The sequence below is a fragment of the Erpetoichthys calabaricus genome, chromosome 1, assembly GCF_900747795.2.
Source record: "Erpetoichthys calabaricus chromosome 1, fErpCal1.3, whole genome shotgun sequence".
Taxonomy (NCBI): Eukaryota; Metazoa; Chordata; class Cladistia; order Polypteriformes; family Polypteridae; genus Erpetoichthys; species Erpetoichthys calabaricus.
Window position 1 is genome coordinate 44,590,799 of NC_041394.2, and position 19,423 is coordinate 44,610,221.

Here is a 19,423-nt window from a genome sequence, read left to right on the forward strand (position 1 = left end):
TTGGATTTAAAAGCTGAGACTGAAGGGGCATCTCTTATAGTAGCAGGCAGACCATTCCACAGCTTCTGGGCCCTGTAACTAAAAGCTGAACCTTCCACTTTTATTTTATAAGTCCTTGAAATCATAAGAAGGATGGTATCTTGAGCTGTTAATGTGTGCTCCTCTGGTTTTTTAAGTAATAATAAGTTCAGATACGTTAGCAGGGCCTTGGCCATTTAAGGCTTTATATGTTAAAAGGAGGATTTTGAAATATACCCTTAATTTTACTGGGAGCCAGTGCAAGGATTTAAGAACTGGAGTTATGTGTTCGTATTTTCATATTCTTGTAAAAATTCTTGCAGCAGCATTTTGAATTAACTGAATGCTACATAAAGAAGGATTTGAGCATCCAGTGAAACCCACAAAGCAGCTGAGTTTCACTGGTTTCAGGAAAAAGATACATGGGTAGCATACTAAAGGACATGAACACTCTTAACTGAATAAATCAGTTATTTATTCAACATTAAAAGCAAGACAAAATATTCTGAAGCATATTACGTTACCCAAGTTGAGCCAGGCAAAACTCAACTTTAGTTTAACAAAGGCATTTGTCTAATCTCAAGACTGTGAAAATTAGTGTGGCTCAATTAATTTAATCCTTTACAGGGCCCACTGAACATTAAAGTAAATCCTGTTCAATATAGTTACATGTCAACTTTGCCAGGCAATTTGAGGCAGGTACCTGCATTAGGCCAGGCAAAACTCAACTGAAGTTCAACAAAGGAATCACAAAACTTTGAAACTGAAAGTGGCCCAACAAGATATGACTCACTTGTTTCCATGGACTTCCAAATGTGGTATGAAAAACCTCAAGTCATTTCTGATCAGTTTTGCTGAAGATTCTGTAGCTATAGGTTTATGGAATAATGGTGCACTGGTAGTGCTGCTGCCTCAGAGTAAGGAGCCTAGTGTTTGCTCCTGTGTCTTCCTTGCATGGAGTTATCGTGCTTTCCTTGTGTCTGTGTGGGATTCCTTCAGGTGCTCCGGTTTTCTCCCACTATCCAGACACATGCAGGTTACATGAACTGGCAAAGCTAAATTGTCCCTACTGCATGTCTGGTTTGTGGTCGTGAGTGTTTGCCTTGCGATGATCTTGTACCCTGTCCAGGGTTTGCTCCTGCCTTGCACCCTATGGAAGCTGGGATAGGCTCCAGCCTGACCTGTGACTCTCGTCTGGATTCAGTGGGTTGGAAAATGACATGATGACATGACCTGCTGGTTTAACTTTTTATCATGTATATGGTAAAATATGGTTCAGAAATGGCATAAAAAGATGTGGGTTTTTCAGGTTTAGAGTGCCAAAAATAGGTGGTAAACCCCAAAAAGCTTAATGTCTTGCATAACTAACTATCAAGATGTACTGAACAAGTATATCATATGTTGGGGTTTTCTGATATTGGTGAGTCAAGAAGGCACCAGAAATAAAATAAAACTGAAGTGATTTTAAAGTGTTCATAAGTAATTCTTATTGACAACAACATATCAACTTTAAAATGAATTGTACATCTATATAATTTATAAACCTGCTTTATCCTGGTTATGGTTATGAACCTTTCTTAGCAAGTACAGAGGATGATTGTTAGAAACAATCCTTAGACAGGACACCTCTTCATCGTAAGATGTGATATATTTGTTGCAGAGTATTTTGTCTTGCTATTAAAGTTGAAAACTAATTAGTTTGCACAAATGCTGTGTAGCCTATAAGTGGCTGGCTGGTAATGATTAAGTAGCTGCAAATTAGCAGATGCATATTGCCACCACATACTGTACAGTTTCTTTGGGGTTGCCATTTTTCCTGAACAAAACTAAAAGACACCTTAGCGTAATGACAATAGGGGTTTTTGTAATGTTGTAAACAAAATCGAGCTTTCCAAACACATAGCTCCTAAAACATTGTGACAATAGCTTCTGCAACAGCAAGTGCATTCCACAGCCTTGTTGCAGAATTATGTCTTTATTGGGCTTTTTTTCAACATACATTTCAAGTTGGTTCTGACAGCCTGAAGAAGTTGCTTGTCATTTAAAACCAGCACAGGACATGTCAAAATTCAAAATGACAAGAAGTTCATTCTTGGTGAGCTCTAGGGAACACCTGTTTCTTGTGTCAGTCCTGTTTAGGACCATCTTTAAAAATATCCTTTCCTCCATCTCTGTAGATGAAGGTATGCTCAGGATGAACAGTACAGAGAGCATATTTGGAAGACCTGCCTTCTGAAACACACCTATTTACAGTACAGATGTGCTTTTCAAAAAACTTGTTTCGGACTTCGAACAATGTAGAGTTTAAACGGCCTCCTGAAACGAATCAAGTTCGAAGTACGAGGCACCGCTTTATTTGTTTTTAGACGGGAAGATCATTTTGCTCCTTGATGTATTTATTTAGCTAACATACCCTTGCATATTTTATTAAGAAAAAAAACTGATTACAGTTGTTATTTGCATTTTAGTTTATTTCCATACTTATAGAGTAAAAATACAGAAAATACTGCGGTCCGTATTGATTTGTTAAGGAACGCAACGTCAAATACGTAATGATTTCGTAAAATTTGGAACGAGAGGCAACCTTAAGTTTCTTCCCCACCTACCCGCACAAAAACAAACGAATAAAAATGTATGCCAGTAGTGAATACACTACAACAAGGCCAATCTCTGTTCCCTGGAATTTGACTTTTTAATGTCAAAACACACGATATGTACAATGGCTGGTTGTTACAATACAGACTAACACATATGAATATTAAATTCACACAACTAACCCACTTAATTTGCTCATGAATTGTGTCTTGTGATTTATAACTCGCTTTTGTCTAACGTGTCATCTAACTAAACGCAAGTAAATGCAGAAAGAGCTTAGCGTTTCATGTGCTTGCTGTCAGGAAATGCAGACGTGCGCTCCTTCCACAACTTCAGCTCCTTGGTTTCCTTTGAAGAAGACAATCAGTCCAACACTGCGCAAACTCAACTTTTTTCGCAGGTCTTGCACGCCCTCTGCCGCCAATTGCCTGAAATCTGATGTGTGCGGACCTGAAGGAGACAAGCGGGCGCAGCTTGGTGACGATAATGCGCGCGACGACAAGAAGATACCGAGCGAAGGGCAGCGGGCAGGTAACCGTTAGCATTAGCATTATGGTATAGTATATTACATGAAGTAAGTGTGTATGACAAGAACGTGTATGTGGAATTTCGTAAAGCCGCCGCTGGAGTGTAATGCTGACTTGCTTCCCTCGGGTTTTTCAATATCCTCACGAACGCATTCAAAGGTATCCTTTGTTTACAGTCACTAGTTGATGAGTTGGTGACCTAAAGTGCCCCTCCATTATGTATTTGGAAATCAGAAAAATGATTGAAAAGCAGAGGCTTGTTCCAGAGTGGCAATATGTAAAGTATTGTTATTTAGATAAAGTGGCTTTTTAATGGTAGCGTTTTTCAGTTGGTTAGGGTGTCCTTTTTTTCTTGGAACCCCAAATTTGCATGGTCGATTAGAAAAACGTATCTAGTTTGCTTTTCATGCAGTCAGTTAATGATGATGATGATTACTTTGCAGCAGATTAGTCAGCTCTCTTTGACATGTGAAATAGTAGTTTAGTCACCCTGTCAACCTTTCAGATACAGCAACAAGTGACAGCACAGTAGTGGTCGAACCCAAGGGTTGGAACATGTGATTAGACAACCTGGTTAGGCTTACTTAACCCTGCCCTAATGCTTTAAAGATCGGTGTTGATTTTCACAACTCATAGCAGGTATGTGGATTGCTTGTTTTACTGATGTTTTCCCATGTGTATGTCTGAATGTTTAAGAAGTCACTTGCCTGCACTGACACCGTCGTAAATGTGAGATCAACGGGGCAGGATTTTCATTTCAGTGTTGACACTGCTTCCTTTTATTTTATAATGATTTAAAAGTTTGACTCAAAATGCATGTACAGTGTGGTGTTATTAAAGACATTTAGACCAACTTTATTATGATTTCACTGCATCCGCAAAGGAGAGAAAGAAAAAGTTTACTTTAATCCCGACTGGTATTCATTGACCACTACAGCATTCATTTGGCGTATAGCACTATAAACTTACCAAGTCGGAGTCCACCCACTCAACTTTGCACCATTGGCATTTTGTTTTTAGTACTTTTAACTCACTACATTGTAGATGTCTTGTGATTTTCTTAAAAAAATTTCTGTGTGTTATCTGTTAACTTAGTAGTTTCCTAGTAAACATTCAAACCCATTTAACATAATTTGTCCTGGGGTGGGGTTTGATTTGTTTTCAATCCTATTTTTTTGTAAAAAATTGATCTATATGTACCGAATGATTACAATAAAATTACCGTAATTAAAAAAAATTTGACCTTTTAACAATGTCTACTGAATAAAAATTGTGAGGACTAAACACTTAAAGGTCATTATGAGGTAATATTTAGTACGTTCTGTTATTTCTTTTGAGAGACACAAATAAGACTCACAGTTTTTCAGCTATTTACCTGGGCAAGGATAAAATAAGGACTGCATTTAGTGTGTTTAAGCATTTCATGGGTGATTTTTTTATGGGCTTCATATGAGCTAGGTGTGTCCATTTCAAGTCTTCCTTTCATTTTGAAGACTTCATTATTCCTGCAACAGTGTCATAAGCATTTTAGGCTTTGCAGGCACAACATGGCCAAATAAAAATATATTGACGTAGCAAAGCATGGTGCTAATGCACAAGAATTTAAGGTCATTTTTGTGTCTGATTTTATTGCTCGCTGTTACACCAAATGTTTGCTCACCCAGCCATCAGTTCTAGAATGAAGGTAAGACGGTGATGCACATTCTTCCCTTTTATAGGGTGCACCTGTATGGGATTTTAATGGCTCTTATATTAAAATAAATGTTGCCTGAGTAGTGGTAGAATTTTTTACTTTTAAGTTTTGTTCTTGCTGTGGCTGATGTTGTTGTTACAATAATAATAAAAATAGTAATAAAAATAATGTTTAAAGAAGTACAAACTTTCATGTAGTATTCAGAATTATTAAACTATTCAAACGTTTACTTATTTTTAATTTAAATATTCAAACCTTATTTTTTGGCTAATTTGACAGCCCTGTTTAGTATATGTGAAAATGGAAATTTTAACACATATTAAAGTTTATGTTTAGTCAGATTCTGAACATTTTTGCCAACTCCAGTAATCCAATTACAGCTTTCCACTCCATGACTTTAACTCCACCTCCACATTCCTACTTAGTACGTCATAAAATTAGTTGAATTATTATATGTGTAATTAGTGGATTCATACATAATAAATTAAGTCTTTAAGGATACATATTCTTTCACTGTAAGATGTCACAGTTTAGTATAGACTTTGAAAAGCTAGCTTCAAAATTAAAACAAAAAGTTGTTCAAAGCAAGCGACCTGATTATCCAGAAGAACTTGAACCTCATGTAGGGTGAGTTCAAAGCCATTTCAAAAGCAATGGACATCCCTCTGAGTTTGGTGCAGCCTATTTTAGAAGAGTGTAATGATCCTAAGTTATCATGATACTGTCTTTGTAAATTGTAGTCTCCAGATAACAATGTCTCTGAATGAGTTAGAAAAATCAGTGGCTGCGTTCAAAGGTTATGTTCATGGATCATTAAACTCCAAGATGTTCCACAAAGAAGGACTTTTATATGAAGTCCTATGGAAGAAGCCCTGGCTGAAAATAAGTCCATAATAGGTGATAAAATAACATCTTCAGGATACAGCAGTTATGTGCTGGAATATAATATGGTCTAATAGGAATAAAGAAGACGTTGGCCTGAATGTTAAGCAGTTTTTTCAGCAGAATTTAAACACTGCACTCTAGCCAGGTCTCAACACCTGCACTTTAAAGTATTGTGGTAACATCCTGTGACAGGGATGGTTATCAAAAGCAGGCGCAGGCTATCTTGTCAAAATGGGAAGAAATATGAATTGGGATCCCCAAAGAGAATTATTGGATAGAAATTGAAAGCTTTCATTGTGAAAACTGAATGTGGTGGAGTAGTTTGTGTTTCAGACATGCCACACTACTTGAATAATATTCTGATGTCTTAAGATAAGGACTGTCGGGTATTTATAGACTTTTGAATGTAGTTGCCTTTTTGTTTTGATTTTTGTTCTGGTATGGGTTATTATATGCCTTCATATAACATGCTTTGTGAAGTAAACAAATTATTTGCTGGAACTCATTTTGTAAAGAGAGATTCAAACAGTTTTACAAGTGTAGAGATGCGCTTAATGGAAATCCTTTTTTATGTAGGGGGAATTGAGTTCAACTTATCCTTATGTACCTTGTTGGTTAGTGGACAGGTTCAGAACATGTAAAAGTTCATATTTATTAACAAAACCCTCTAACAACTTGTGTTGAGTTAAAGAGGATCTGTTTTGTACAATTACCACAAATACTTAGCTCATCAGGAATTACTTGTTAATCATTGTCAAGATAGTCCCAGTATGTGTTTATGTCAGAAAGTCCTATATGACATCTTTATTTTTACCTGAACATTTGCACAGCATATTTGTTGAGCTGGGTTTGTATCCATACTCGGTCATTATGTAGGGTTTGTACATTTCCTCCATGCACAGCTAAGTTTCCTCCAGGTTCTTACTTTCCTCCCACATCCCAAAGGTGTGTATGTTTAAAGTTGATTGTTTTCTCTAAACTGGCCCTGTCAAGAACTAACATCTCATTTAGGTTTGGCTCCTGTATTGTGCCTGCTGCTATCAGGACAGACTCCACCTTCCAAAAATCCTGTAATAGATAAAACAGAATTAGAAAATGGATGGAATTAAAATGCATGGCAGAAATGAGATGCAACAGCAGGAGACAAAGTGTTGGCAGAATAAAGTCAATGCAGGTGTAACAACACAATGTAGGATGTATCTGCATTCTAAATTCAGTATTATTAAAGGTAACAAGTTTAATTTCCAGGTTTTTAATGAGTTTATAAACATTTATTTAACATGACACATTAACAAAAAAAGTTTCATTTTGTTTGCTACATATAAGTAACAAATGCATCTATACTAGAGCCATTTGCATAAACACCAGAATTCTAATAAGGTATAGAGTTTAGAGTTTTAAAATTAACACGTCTTCTCTAATTGTAAGATTGGTTACAGACCATTAATCTTTGTTTTATATAGCATCATTAATGGTATGTACAATCTTTAGGAGACCCGGGTTCGCTTCCCGGGTCCACCCTGCGTGGAGTTTGCATGTTCTCCCCGTGTCTGTGTGGGTTTCCTCCGGGCGCTCCGGTTTCCTCCCACAGTCCAAACACATGCAGGTTAGGTGGATTGGTGATTCTAAATTAGCCCTAGTGTGTGCTTGGTGTGTGGGTGTGTTTGTGTGTGTCCTGCGGTGGGTTGGCACCCTGCCCGGGATTGGTTCCCTGCCTTGTGCCCTGTGTTGGCTGGGATTGGCTCCAGCAGACCCCTGTGACCCTGTGTTCGGATTCAGCGGGTTGGAAAATGGATGGATGGATGGACAATCAAGAGGCAACTTATAGGAATAACAATATTACAATATACTTAGAAAACATAGCACTTGAACAGTTTGATCTTCTTCTTCTTCTTCTTTTGGCTGCTCCCGTTAGGGGTCGCCACAGCGGATCATCTTCTTCCATATCTTTCTGTCCTCTGTATCTTGCTCTGTTACACCCATCACCTGCATGTCCTCTCTCACCACATCCATAAACCTTCACTTAGGCCTTCCTCTTTTTCTCTTGCCTGGCAGCTCTATCCTTAGCATCCTTCTCCCAATATACTCAGCATCTCTCCTCTGCACATGTCCAAACCAACGCAATCTTGTCTCTCTGACTTTGTCTCCCAACCGTCCAACTTGAGCTGACCCTCTAATGTACTCATTTCTAATCCTACCCGTCCTTGTCACACCCAGTGCAAATCTTAGCATCTTTAAGTCTGCAACCTCCAGCTCTGTCTTCTGCTTTTTGGTCAGTGCCACTGTCTCCAACCCATATAACATAGCTGGTCTCACTACCGTCCTGTAGACGTTCCCTTTCACTCTTGCTGATATCCGTCTGTCACAAATTACTCCTGACACTCTTCTCCACCCATTCCACCCTGCCGGCACTCTCTTTTTCACCTCTCTTCCACAATCCCCATTACTCTGTACTGTTGATTACAAGTATTTAAACTCATCCACCTTCGCCAACTCTACTCCTTGCATCCTCACCATTCCACTGACCTCCCTCTCATTTACACACATATATTCTGTCTTGTTCCTACTGACCTTCATTCCTCTCCTCTCTAGAGCATATCTCCACCTCTCCAGGGTCTCCTCAACCTTCTCCCTACTATCGCTACAGATCACAATGTCATCAGCAAACATCATAGTCCACGGGGACTCCTGTCTAATCTCGTCTGTCAACCTGTCCATCACCATTGGAAATAAGAAAGGGCTCAGAGCCGATCCCTGATGTAATCCCACTTCCACCTTAAATGCATCCATCACTCTTACCGCAGACCTTACCACGGTCACACATCCCTCGTACATATCCTGTACAACTCTTACATACTTCTCTGTCACTCCCAACTTCATCATACAATACCACAGCTCCTCTCGAGGCACCCTGTCATATGCTTTCTCCATGTCCACAAAGACGCAATGCAACTCCTTCTGGTCTTCTCTATACTTCTCCATCAACACCCTCAGAGCAAACATTGCATCTGTGGTGCTCTTTCTTGGCATGAAACCATACTGCTGCTCACTAATCATCACCTCACTTCTTAACCTAGCTTCCACTAATCTTTCCCATAACTTTATGCTGTGGCTCATCAATTGTATCCCCCTGTAGTTACTACAGTCCTGCACATCTCCCTTATTCTTAAATATCGACACCAGTACACTTCTTCTCCACTCCTCAGGCATCCTGTCACTTTCCAAGATTCCATTAAACAATCTGGTTAAAAACTCCACTGCCATCTCTCTTAAACACCTCCATACTTCCACAGGTATGTCATCTGGACCATCGGCTTTTCCATTCTTCATCCTCTTCATAGCTGTCCTTACTTCCTCCTTGCTAATCCGTTGCACTTCTTGATTCACTATCTCCACATCATCCAACCTCTTCTCTCTCTCATTCTCTTCATTCATCAGCCTCTCAAAGTACTCTTTCCATCTGCTCAACACACTCTCCTCACTTGTGAGTACGTTTCCATCCTTATCCTTTATTACCCTAACCTGCTACACATCTTTCCAAGCTCAGTCCCTCTGTCTAGCCATGTCCTTTTCAGGTCCTTTTCTCCCTCCTTAGTGTCCATCCTCTCATACAACTCATCGTATGCGTTTTCTTTAGCCTTTGTCACCTCTCTTCACCTTGCTCCTTAACTCCTTGTACTCTTTTCTACTTTCTGCATCTCTCTGACTATCCCACATCTTCTTTGCCATCCTCTTCCTCTGTATACTCTCTTGTACTTCCCCATTCCACCACCAGGTTTCCTTTTCCTCCTTCCTCTGTCCAGATGTCATGCCACGCACCCTTCTTGCTGTCACCCTTACTACATCTGCTGTAGTTTCCCAACTGTCTGGTAACTCTTCACTCTTGTCTCACCTCCTCCCTAAACTCAACCTTGCAGTCTTCCGTTTTCAACTTCCACCATTAGAGGCTTGGCTGTGCTCTCACTCTCTTCCTGTTCTTGATCTGCAACATCATCCTACAGACCACCATCCTGTGCTGCTTAACTACACTTTCCCCTGCCACCACTTTGCAGTCTTCAGTCTCCTTCCGGTTGACTCTTCTGCATAGGATGTCATCTACCTGTGTGCATCTTCCTTCACTCTTTTATGTAACCCTATGTTCCTCCCTCTTCTTAAAATACGTATTCACCACAGCCATGTTCATCCTTTTGGCAAACTATCCACTATCCTTTGACCTTCTTCATTCCTGTCCTTGACACCATACCTACTCATCACCTCCTCGTTTCCTCTGTTCCCTTCACCAATATGTACATTGAAATCCGCTCCAATCACCACTTTCTGTCCCTTGGGTACATTGTTCATCACTTCATCCAACTCATTCCAAAAATCTTCTTTCTCCTCCATTGTACACCCAACTTGCGGGGCATATGCACTTACAACATTCTTCATCACACCTCCAATTTTCAGCTTCATAATCATCACTTTGTCTGATACGCTTTTTACCTCCAAAACACTCTTGACATAATGTTCCTTCAGAATAACCCCTACTCCATTTCTACTCCTATCCACACCATGATAGAACAATTTGAATCCACCTCCGATCCACCTGACCTTACTCCCCTTCCATTTAGTCTCTTGCACGCACAATATATCAACCTTCCTTCTCTCCATCATATGTTAACTCTCTCCCCTTACCAGTCATACTCCCAACATTCAAAGTTCCTACCCTCAGTTCCACTCTTTTTTACCTTTCTCCTCTCCTCCTGCCACGTCTGTCCCCTCTTCTTCTTCTCCTTCTTCTTCTTCAGCCAACAGTAGCCCAATTTCCACCAGCACCCTGTTGGCTAACAGTACTGGTGACGGTCGTTGTTAACCCGGGGCCCAACCGATCCGGTATGGAAATTTGTATTTTTGTCTGCGTATTGATCTGGCAAAATTTTACACCAGATGCCCTTCCTGACATAACCCTCCCCATTTATACGGGCTTGGGACTGGCACAAAGAAACAAACTGGTTTGTGCATCCCCTCTGGCTTGGTTAGTAGTTGAACAGTTTGATAATCTGAATTAACACACCCAGCAGGTGCAAGAAATTAATTACTGGTAGACACCAGAAGGTTATCAGGTGCAGGCACAGGCTTTCTTGTCAGAATGGGAAGAAATATGAATTGGGAAGCTCAAAGAGCATAAGTAACCAGCTGAGGCATTCATTGACTGCTCTGCTAAGGTTAACAAAAAAAAGAACAAGAAAAGTAGAAATGGAGACGTATAGAAAAATTCAAATTTAAAAATGACATACATAGTCAAAATCCAGAAAATCAAAGTAGCTGTATGCCAAAGCCCAATATCAATCCTTCCATCCATCCATTTTCCAAACCTGCTTGTCCAGAGCAGCATTGTGGGGAAGCAGGATATACATACACAGATATACATACATCAGGGGCCAGTTTAGCGACAGCAGTTCAGTTAACCTGCATGGTTTTGGACCGTGGGAGGAAACCCATATGAACATGGAGTGAACATGCAATCATGCCTTCAAAAGATTTCTAGTAGTAACCCAACGAGACTTTCAAAAGTATTCACAATCTTGGACAATTTTAATACCATGGTGTTGGGTTAAATAAGGGCAGTTCCATTTCAAATCATCACACTTTTGGACCTCATCAACACAGATTTTAATGAAACTTGGAATGTTGATTTGGTCATATGAGTAACACATGGAACTGAAACTGCACATGTCTTGGATCAATATTAAGGGAGATTTAAGCTAAGAATGTTACAATATGTTACTTATATGACTAAATACAATATGTTGCTCATATTACCAAAGCAGTATGCCAAGTTTAGTTAAAATTTTTGACGATGAGGTCCAAAAGTGTGATGATTTGACATGGAATTACCCAAAATGTGATTTATAATAACTTCCAGAAATCACAACAGGGCTATAAAATAATAGTGGCCATTTTGTCCACAAATATGAAATGAAATACTTCAGTCAATCTTTATTATATACGCACTAACTGCATGAAGATTACTGGCATCTCATTTGCTGTATATTGTTTTACATTTGCTATTTCACTGACACTCATATAGCAAACTATTTTACAATATCATTACATTTTCAAAAAAAAAAATACTCATCTTAAAGCTGCTTCTATTCCTAAGATCTGCATCCCAAAGCATTTAGGTGTAAATGTGCAAATATAAGGTTCATGTTAGGTTAGACAGCTCATACCTTGGAGTCTACAGCATTGTACATTCTCCCTTCAGATCATGTGGGTTGTATAATTCACAGCTACTCAAAGCTAAAAAGTAAATGTGTAGAAGAGTTTATCAAGACTAAAGAATAGTGAGAGCATGGTAAAGAAAGGCTTTTTCTGAGAGAACAAGGTAAGAGAGGGCTGACATTCATGCTTAGTGATATTTTTATTTATTATGTCTTTATGTTTCTAAGGTTACTTTGAGTGACCCACCTAGCAAGTGCCCTTGCTCTCATATACCTGTGAAGGAGGCAGGTGAGTGAATATCCTATTTCTCATTAATGGATCAATCATGATAATTTTCTTTGTGGATGGCTACCAACTTTTGGCTTCACTTATAATAAACTCTCTTAATAAGCTACATATGTATATCTGTACATTTTTCATCTTCACTTCCACAGTTTGTGAACATGGCTAAGGTGTTATAATGTAACTGTGGCACTTTCTAAGAAAGTTTTTCTTCTTTAGTGTGTTTGTAATGACAACATAAAGGATAAAGGTGAATATTTACAGTATTCAGTACACTGAATTAAACACCATCCATATTGCTCACCCAGCATGAATCTTTCTGAAAATGGACTATATGTCTACTGTATAGTACTGACAGCTATCTATTTAGAAAGTTTCATGGCCTTGCCTCTGAAATGCTTAGCTAGCTTTGTGACACAAAGTAAGTAGAACAAGCTGCCTGTATATTCTTCAGGTATGAGTTCGACATTTTAATTTTGTTGTATGATGAAGCACATATTGGCAATGTTCTCCTAAATTCAGCAAGGTCTGATAATACTAACTATGATTCTGCTCAAGGAAGTGTGAAAACATAATGAGGCCAGTAACAAAACATTGGAAAATGAAATAATTTCATTGCTTTTCACGCAATTTGTTTATTTGGTTCTATTATAGTTTCCGCATGATTGTTCTTTTTAATCACTTGCGAAAACAATGACCGTGGTAATGTTGGATCTAGTTCATATTAATGTAATTTCTTAATTTTTTTTTTTTTTTTAAGTTTTTGCTTTTATATTATGTCAAGCCCTTTATGTTATGTTATGTTTTATGATATGTTGAGCCCTTTGTGATTTAATATTAGATTGAAATTAATTTCAAGAAGGCAACTATAGTTAATGATTTTTTTCAAACAATTATAGTTGAATTTCAACAGTAATCATCAATTGTATAACCTTTTCTTTCTTTTAGTAGATATATGAAACACAAATTATGGCTCACTTTGGTGCTATTGCATCCCTTGTTCTGGCATTTTTGGCTGCAGCTTTATTTTCTTCTTTGCACAAAATTGAGGAGGGGCACATTGGAGTTTATTACAGGTCAGTGATATTGAGTTTGGCATTGTCAGAAACTTATCCTTGGCATTGTCAGAAAGGCTTTCCTTAATTATTTATTCTGGTTAATGACAAGCGAAACCTAAAGCCCTTTTATACTTCAATCTGCCATGCATCATATTTTTTTTCACACCAGGATGTCCAAACATAGTTTGAAATTGCTTATTCAGGTTAGTTTAGGGTTCTAGGTAGCAATCAACATATTTGAAGATTAACTCTGACAGGTTAGGTAAAAAAAAACATTAAGCAAAGGAAGTTTTGTAAATTGGAAATAAGCAAAGCAAACACTGGCAGCATGTGTAGCTAAGAACTTTCAATAGGTATTTCACATTAATCAGTTTATCTCCAGATCTGATGATCATTTGCTCATGGCCACATTTTCTCAACATGTACCACTGTTTAGCCTGCGCATGAAGGTTTCATCTAAATTATAGTATGGTTATACACACACTGGCTTCACTTCAACCTGTTTCACCGTTGGACCCTCCTCTTCCTTTACACCGCTTGTAAAGCCAGCTACTTGCTTTTCCCAGTCAGACCCGTCTTGGACTCAATCATTTGAGACTACTCAGCATTCCTCTCATTTTTGAGCCATTGTTAATAATATATGGGGTGGAACCCCAAACCTTTCACTTGTCTGTTGCGCTTTTTTACTATATATATATATATATATATATATATATATATATATATATATATATTCTAATAAATAATAACACTTGTTTTTAACATTTGCTTTATATATGCATATTTTTCCCATATATATGCATATTTTCTTTCCGCTTGAATAAATAAACACTTCGTTAAAACATGTTGTTTCGCTGCTGGTTCAAAAAAAGAGCAAATTCAATGACTTCTTTTTCTCCTCTTCTAAACTGGTTTCAACCATAGCCCACAATGTCTTCTAAAACTTTACTTCTCTCACTTTCTCTTGCACCTTGCCTTCTAACTTCTAGAACATGAAGAAATCTTTCTAAATTAAGATGAATCTACTTTATTGGCTTGAGGACATTGAAAATTATATAATTCCATGTTTAATATAATTTTTGTAAATTATAGCCTGGGTATTACGTTAAACTGCATCTATCCCTGCATGTAGGCCCTCCAACCTGCAGGGAAAAACTTGGTGGTTGGTGGCAGAATTGGCACTCCAGCCACCATAAAAAAACCACACACTGTTCCACTCCATCTGAACTAGTGTGGTGCTGAGGTGTCACCTTTTGCATGGCTGCACTCAAGTCCTGATCTGGATCCTGAGTTTGTCGTGTGGTGGGTGCGGCAATGCGCTGTATCAGCACGTGCTTCTAACCTCCTCTGTCTCTCTCTCTCTCTAGCCTCACATAGATTTTTATTAGGCACTTTATTATAATAATTCATAAAATTATCAAAGATATTTATCTGTTAATTAGTATGTAAATGCATTGGTGCAAGAATTGAAAAGCAGCATGTCAGACATCAGGGTAAAATGGCATTTGAAGAAAATGCCTTATTTAACGGATGGTTGTTCTTATAGCTGTTCTTTTCAGAGATGTGTATGGTTAGTAGATACTAGCTAATCTGTCAGATAAACATGGGTTTAAACTTTAATCACAAAGAAGCCTTCAATATGTACTTCCTAGGCTCCCTGGAACACATCAAACAAACCAAAAAGATATCGGCAGACAGTGCACAGGGTTAAAGGTGTGCTGCGGTAGTCAGTTACGCACAAGACATCTGACTGTCCATATTTTTTAAAAAAGAACAGAATGACAGCGATCATTACATTATTATTATTACACCACCCAACAAAGAAGGTGCAACAGTCGTAGTGAACAAAGAGCATCGCAAAAAAAGAAGTGTTCTCTGACACCACTACCTATGAACAATTAACCTGAGACCCTATTAAAACCACCCTAAATAAAATCAACACCACCCTAGGTAAATTCCGAAATTACAACCGTTTAAACTTACAAGATTAGTATAAAATGAAATTGAATAATGCAGTCTGTCTGAAATTCTGTGGCCTCCCAAAAATCCACAAGACCCCTTTAAAATTCAGACCTGTGGTCAGCCTAACAGGTGGACCAACTTGCACGTATCTAAAAGACTTTTTCATATGCTCAAACATTTAACATATGACTCAGATTATTCTTTTATGCACGGAGGCACCGATACGCATGCGCACTATGCCGCGGCGCCCCAGAGTCAAACGCAGCCGTTTCCCAGAGTCAGTAGGTGGTGCCCAAACACCGCCCAAACACCACAACCCACAGTCAAACGCAGCGGCCTCCCAGAGTCAGTAGTATGTATGTGCCAGCGGTCTGTGTTGCATGTTTGAATCACATAACAGTAATTCAGTAGCACAACCCACAGTCAAATGCAGCGGCCTCCCAGAGTCAGTAGTATGTATGTGCCAGCAGCCTGTGTTGCATGTTTGAATCACATAACGGTAATTCAGTAGCAGAGAAACAAAAACGAGACCGCATGGATACAGACAATACACGGAGGCACCTACCACGCGCTTCACAAACACCAGAAGCAAAGAAGTCACGGCTCCAAAACGAAACACCTCAAGTAACGGAAATACAAAAACGAGCCCGTATGGATGAACAAAATGAACGAAGGTGCCTACAACGCGCCTCTGAAACAGCGGACGCAAAGGAGTCACGGCTCCAACAACACAGAGCTCAAAGGCGCCTACAACACGTTTCTAAAACACTACATGCAAGAGAGGCACAGATCCAAAACGAAACTGCACAAGGGCTACACAGTTGTTCAGTATTCCAACAAAGACCCCGCCAAACACAGGAACGACGGACAGACGCTGAACAATTCCCACAGTTAGCTGAGAACGCATTCTATAATGAGTCCACTATTCATGAGGATTCATTGGGATTAATGGATGCCATTGTCATTAACTTCCTTGAAGTAAAAACTGGCATTACAACTGATGACTTTACACGTGGTTGTCAAAGAGGTCAGGTTAAGCTGCCTCCTTTGGATGAATATCCTAAATATTTACGTATGCGTTTGACTAACAATGTACCCGAAAGTAAAACCTTTATGGAATGCATTAGATCCTACAATAATTCATTTGCTTTTGCATCTACCAGGGTACATATCAAGCCACCACCTGGGAATGGCCCATACTGCTTTCGCGTGTGTGGACAAATATTTCATCGGACTGGAACAGTGCACCCTGAGCCAAATCACCACCGCACATTTGCCCAAATGTACGTGTGTTAGATCTAGATGACGCAGTTTATCAACAATGTTCCCATCGTTAATGAAGTGGCAATTGTGTTTCACAGTAAAGACGGTGAGCCTCTGTTTTACCGCGATATTGTCATGCATTTACGTCCTGATGGAACCAACCACCCTAACTTCCAACGCGTGGACATTTGTTTTACTTATAAGTGCAACAACACAACAACATTATAGACTTACATGATGTGACAATTACAATTTATAGTACAAATATCATGCGCACAGCCCCTCAGCGCCCCAGAGTCAAACCATGCGGCTTTCCACAGTCAGTGGGTGGCACCCGAACAACACAACCGGGAAACTACACTTGCTGTAATCCACTGTGCCAGCAGTCGGTGTCAGCAGAGGCAAAGGAATCACGAGTCCACAACACGAAACTGCTTTAGTACAAATATGCTTATTTAATTAAATGACGTTTCCCCGGACGCACCCACCCTCCATTGTATTTCATCCATCCAAATATCGGAGGGAACAGAAACTGATTGCCATTCTTGGTTTTGCGATTCTTTTGAGAATCGCGGGCTTGCTGGTTCGTTTACTAGAGCTGAGATGGCATTACAGCGCCTGAAGGATATATCCATTGCAGATGATGAGTTCATAGTCTCTTTTTAATGTTGTAACCATGGCGGTTTAATTATGAATGTTTATCGCAAGGAATGTTATGTAAACAAAATACTACACTTTTCCAGCAGCCATTTTTCATTGCATAAATGGAGTTGTGTTAGGACTTTGTTGAAAAGGATTAGCAGTAGTGTTGATCAACGAATTTCGCCAAAGCATTATTCGCAGCGAACTTGCTGTGTTCACGTTCTCCCTTGTTCGTCAAATTATGTACTGATGATTTATAAATACCGGTGCCCCATAATGCTTTGCGAGGCCAGTGCGATGTCCTCGGGAGTTGTAATAGTCAACATTCATGGGACTGGCCCCTGGGTTCCACATCAATATTAGAGAAAGAGGAGTGTGCCCTAGCATGCATAATATTTAACCACGTGGCAGGGCGAGAGTGAAAACAAACCTTGAAGGAGCCTGATACCCCATAAACAGAGACTTAATGAAATAGTATTTATAGCGAAAGGTTTATTACTATTTACAAGACATTTCTATCTTTTTGATAGAATAAAAAGTGCAAAGCATCAGCACAGTTTAGAGACCCTTCAGTGCAACTTCAAAAAGCAGAACAAGCCAGCGGTTTCAATCGTGACGCACCACTTTGAATATTCTGTCTTTAAAAGACCTACATATTTTATCTGAATTTTAACTACAATTTTGGCATTTCCAATTTGTTTTGATGAAATATATAATTGCGCGTCTCTGACTACATTCCTTTTTCATTTGATCTCACAGAGGCACAGCGGTGCAGTGGTTGGTACTGCTGCGGCACAGCTCAGGTTACCTTTTTGGCCACAGTAATGAAACATATACAGGAGTTATCTCTGCTTTTGAAGTTGTAATGTATTATTATAAACATTTATGATTTTGAAATATTAATTGTGTCGATTGCAAATATCCAAAGTGCTTGGCTAGACCGCTGCATAGAGCAGATCTACCTACTTTTTTAGTTGTAGCTGACGTCTTTGATTTGCCAGCCGTTAACTGGGTTTGTGAGCAAATATGACGATGATTTTAAATGGGCCAGAAATTATCAAATACTAGACAGTAAAACCATCTGACTGAGAAATGTTAAAAGCCATTAGGCAAATACAAGTAATTACCAGAACCAAGATGCTAAAAGCATAACTCATGCTGATAAAAGGAGTGCTATGAGTCATTAACCAGAAAGTTTGTTCAAGGTTTTTCACCAATGTGCAAGTCGATCTTCGAGCCCCACATCAGTATAAGAGAAGAAGGCACGCATAATAAATAGCTACGAGCAAATAAAAAAGAAACCTTGAAAGAGACTCTATGAAATAATAATAACGAAAGGTTTATTACTGTATGACATTTCTATCTTTTTGATAGAAGCAAAAGTGCAATGCATCAGCACAGACAGTTTGGAGAGCCTTCATCGCGACTTCAAAAAATAGAACGAGCCAGCAGCTAAAATCATGACATGCCACTTTGAATTTTCTTGCATTAAAAGGCAAACATATTTTTTTCTACATTTTGACTACAATTTTTATATTTCCTCTTTTTCTGATGAAATCTTTGATTGCACATCTCTGACTGTGTTTCTTCTTTGATATCAGTGAGGCACGGTGGTGCAATGGTTGGCACTGCTGACACACAGTTCAGGTCACTTTTTTGGCCACAATAATTGGTCTAGTATAGCTGGCAGATGTTTCCTTAGCCCTCAGGGACACTTCAAAGATGGCTGCACCATCATAATCTAGTCAAATCTAGTTTAGTTAGTCATTCCCCATTGACTTTAATGCAGTTTGCCAAGTTCAGCGAATATCGCAAACATTTCCGTGATTTCAGGAATTATTTTGAGCATTTCTGAATATTTATTGTAATGTTTTTGTGTTCTGGGTGCTTTTATTTTTAACTGTGCTGTATTTGTAAATGGGTGTAATGTTATGAATTTATTAAGAGAAGTTCATCATATTATTTACCTGTTTTTTTTCCATAGGGGTGGTGCACTGCTAACTACAATCAGTGGGCCCGGTTTTCACCTCATGCTACCTTTTATTACCTCATTCAGGACTGTGCAGGTAATACATGTACAGGAATACTGCATCTCATAGATATATCAATGATGAGATCTCATTCATGTTTTGAAAGCTCTTTGTGGATCTTGGCTTTTGGAGTATGTTGCAAATAAGAGGATATTAGAATAATCCTACAGGAACAGTCAAACATTATCTGAGCTCATGTCCAGTGTGTACTAACTACTATTTGAGACAAGACATATGGTGATTGGTTGATTCTGAATGCAGCCA

The 19,423-nt window shown here is 38.9% G+C and overlaps 1 protein-coding gene across 2 annotated transcripts in view; it reads left to right on the forward strand.

The window, feature by feature from the left end:
• Positions 1–3,052: 3,052 nt before the first annotated feature.
• LOC114649308 (erlin-2-B-like) overlaps positions 3,053–19,423 on the forward strand; it is a 43,198-nt gene continuing 26,827 nt past the window's right edge. Inside the window, exons 1-4 of one of the 2 annotated variants that reach the window (XM_028798815.2) lie at positions 3,053–3,144; positions 12,150–12,210; positions 13,153–13,280; positions 19,114–19,195. In XM_028798815.2, coding sequence (XP_028654648.1) covers positions 13,174–13,280; positions 19,114–19,195 — 189 coding nt within the window. In that variant the 5' untranslated portion in view covers positions 3,053–3,144; positions 12,150–12,210; positions 13,153–13,173. The remainder of the gene's footprint in view (positions 3,145–12,149; positions 12,211–13,152; positions 13,281–19,113; positions 19,196–19,423) is intronic. The other variant, XM_028798822.2, reaches the window with a different exon arrangement.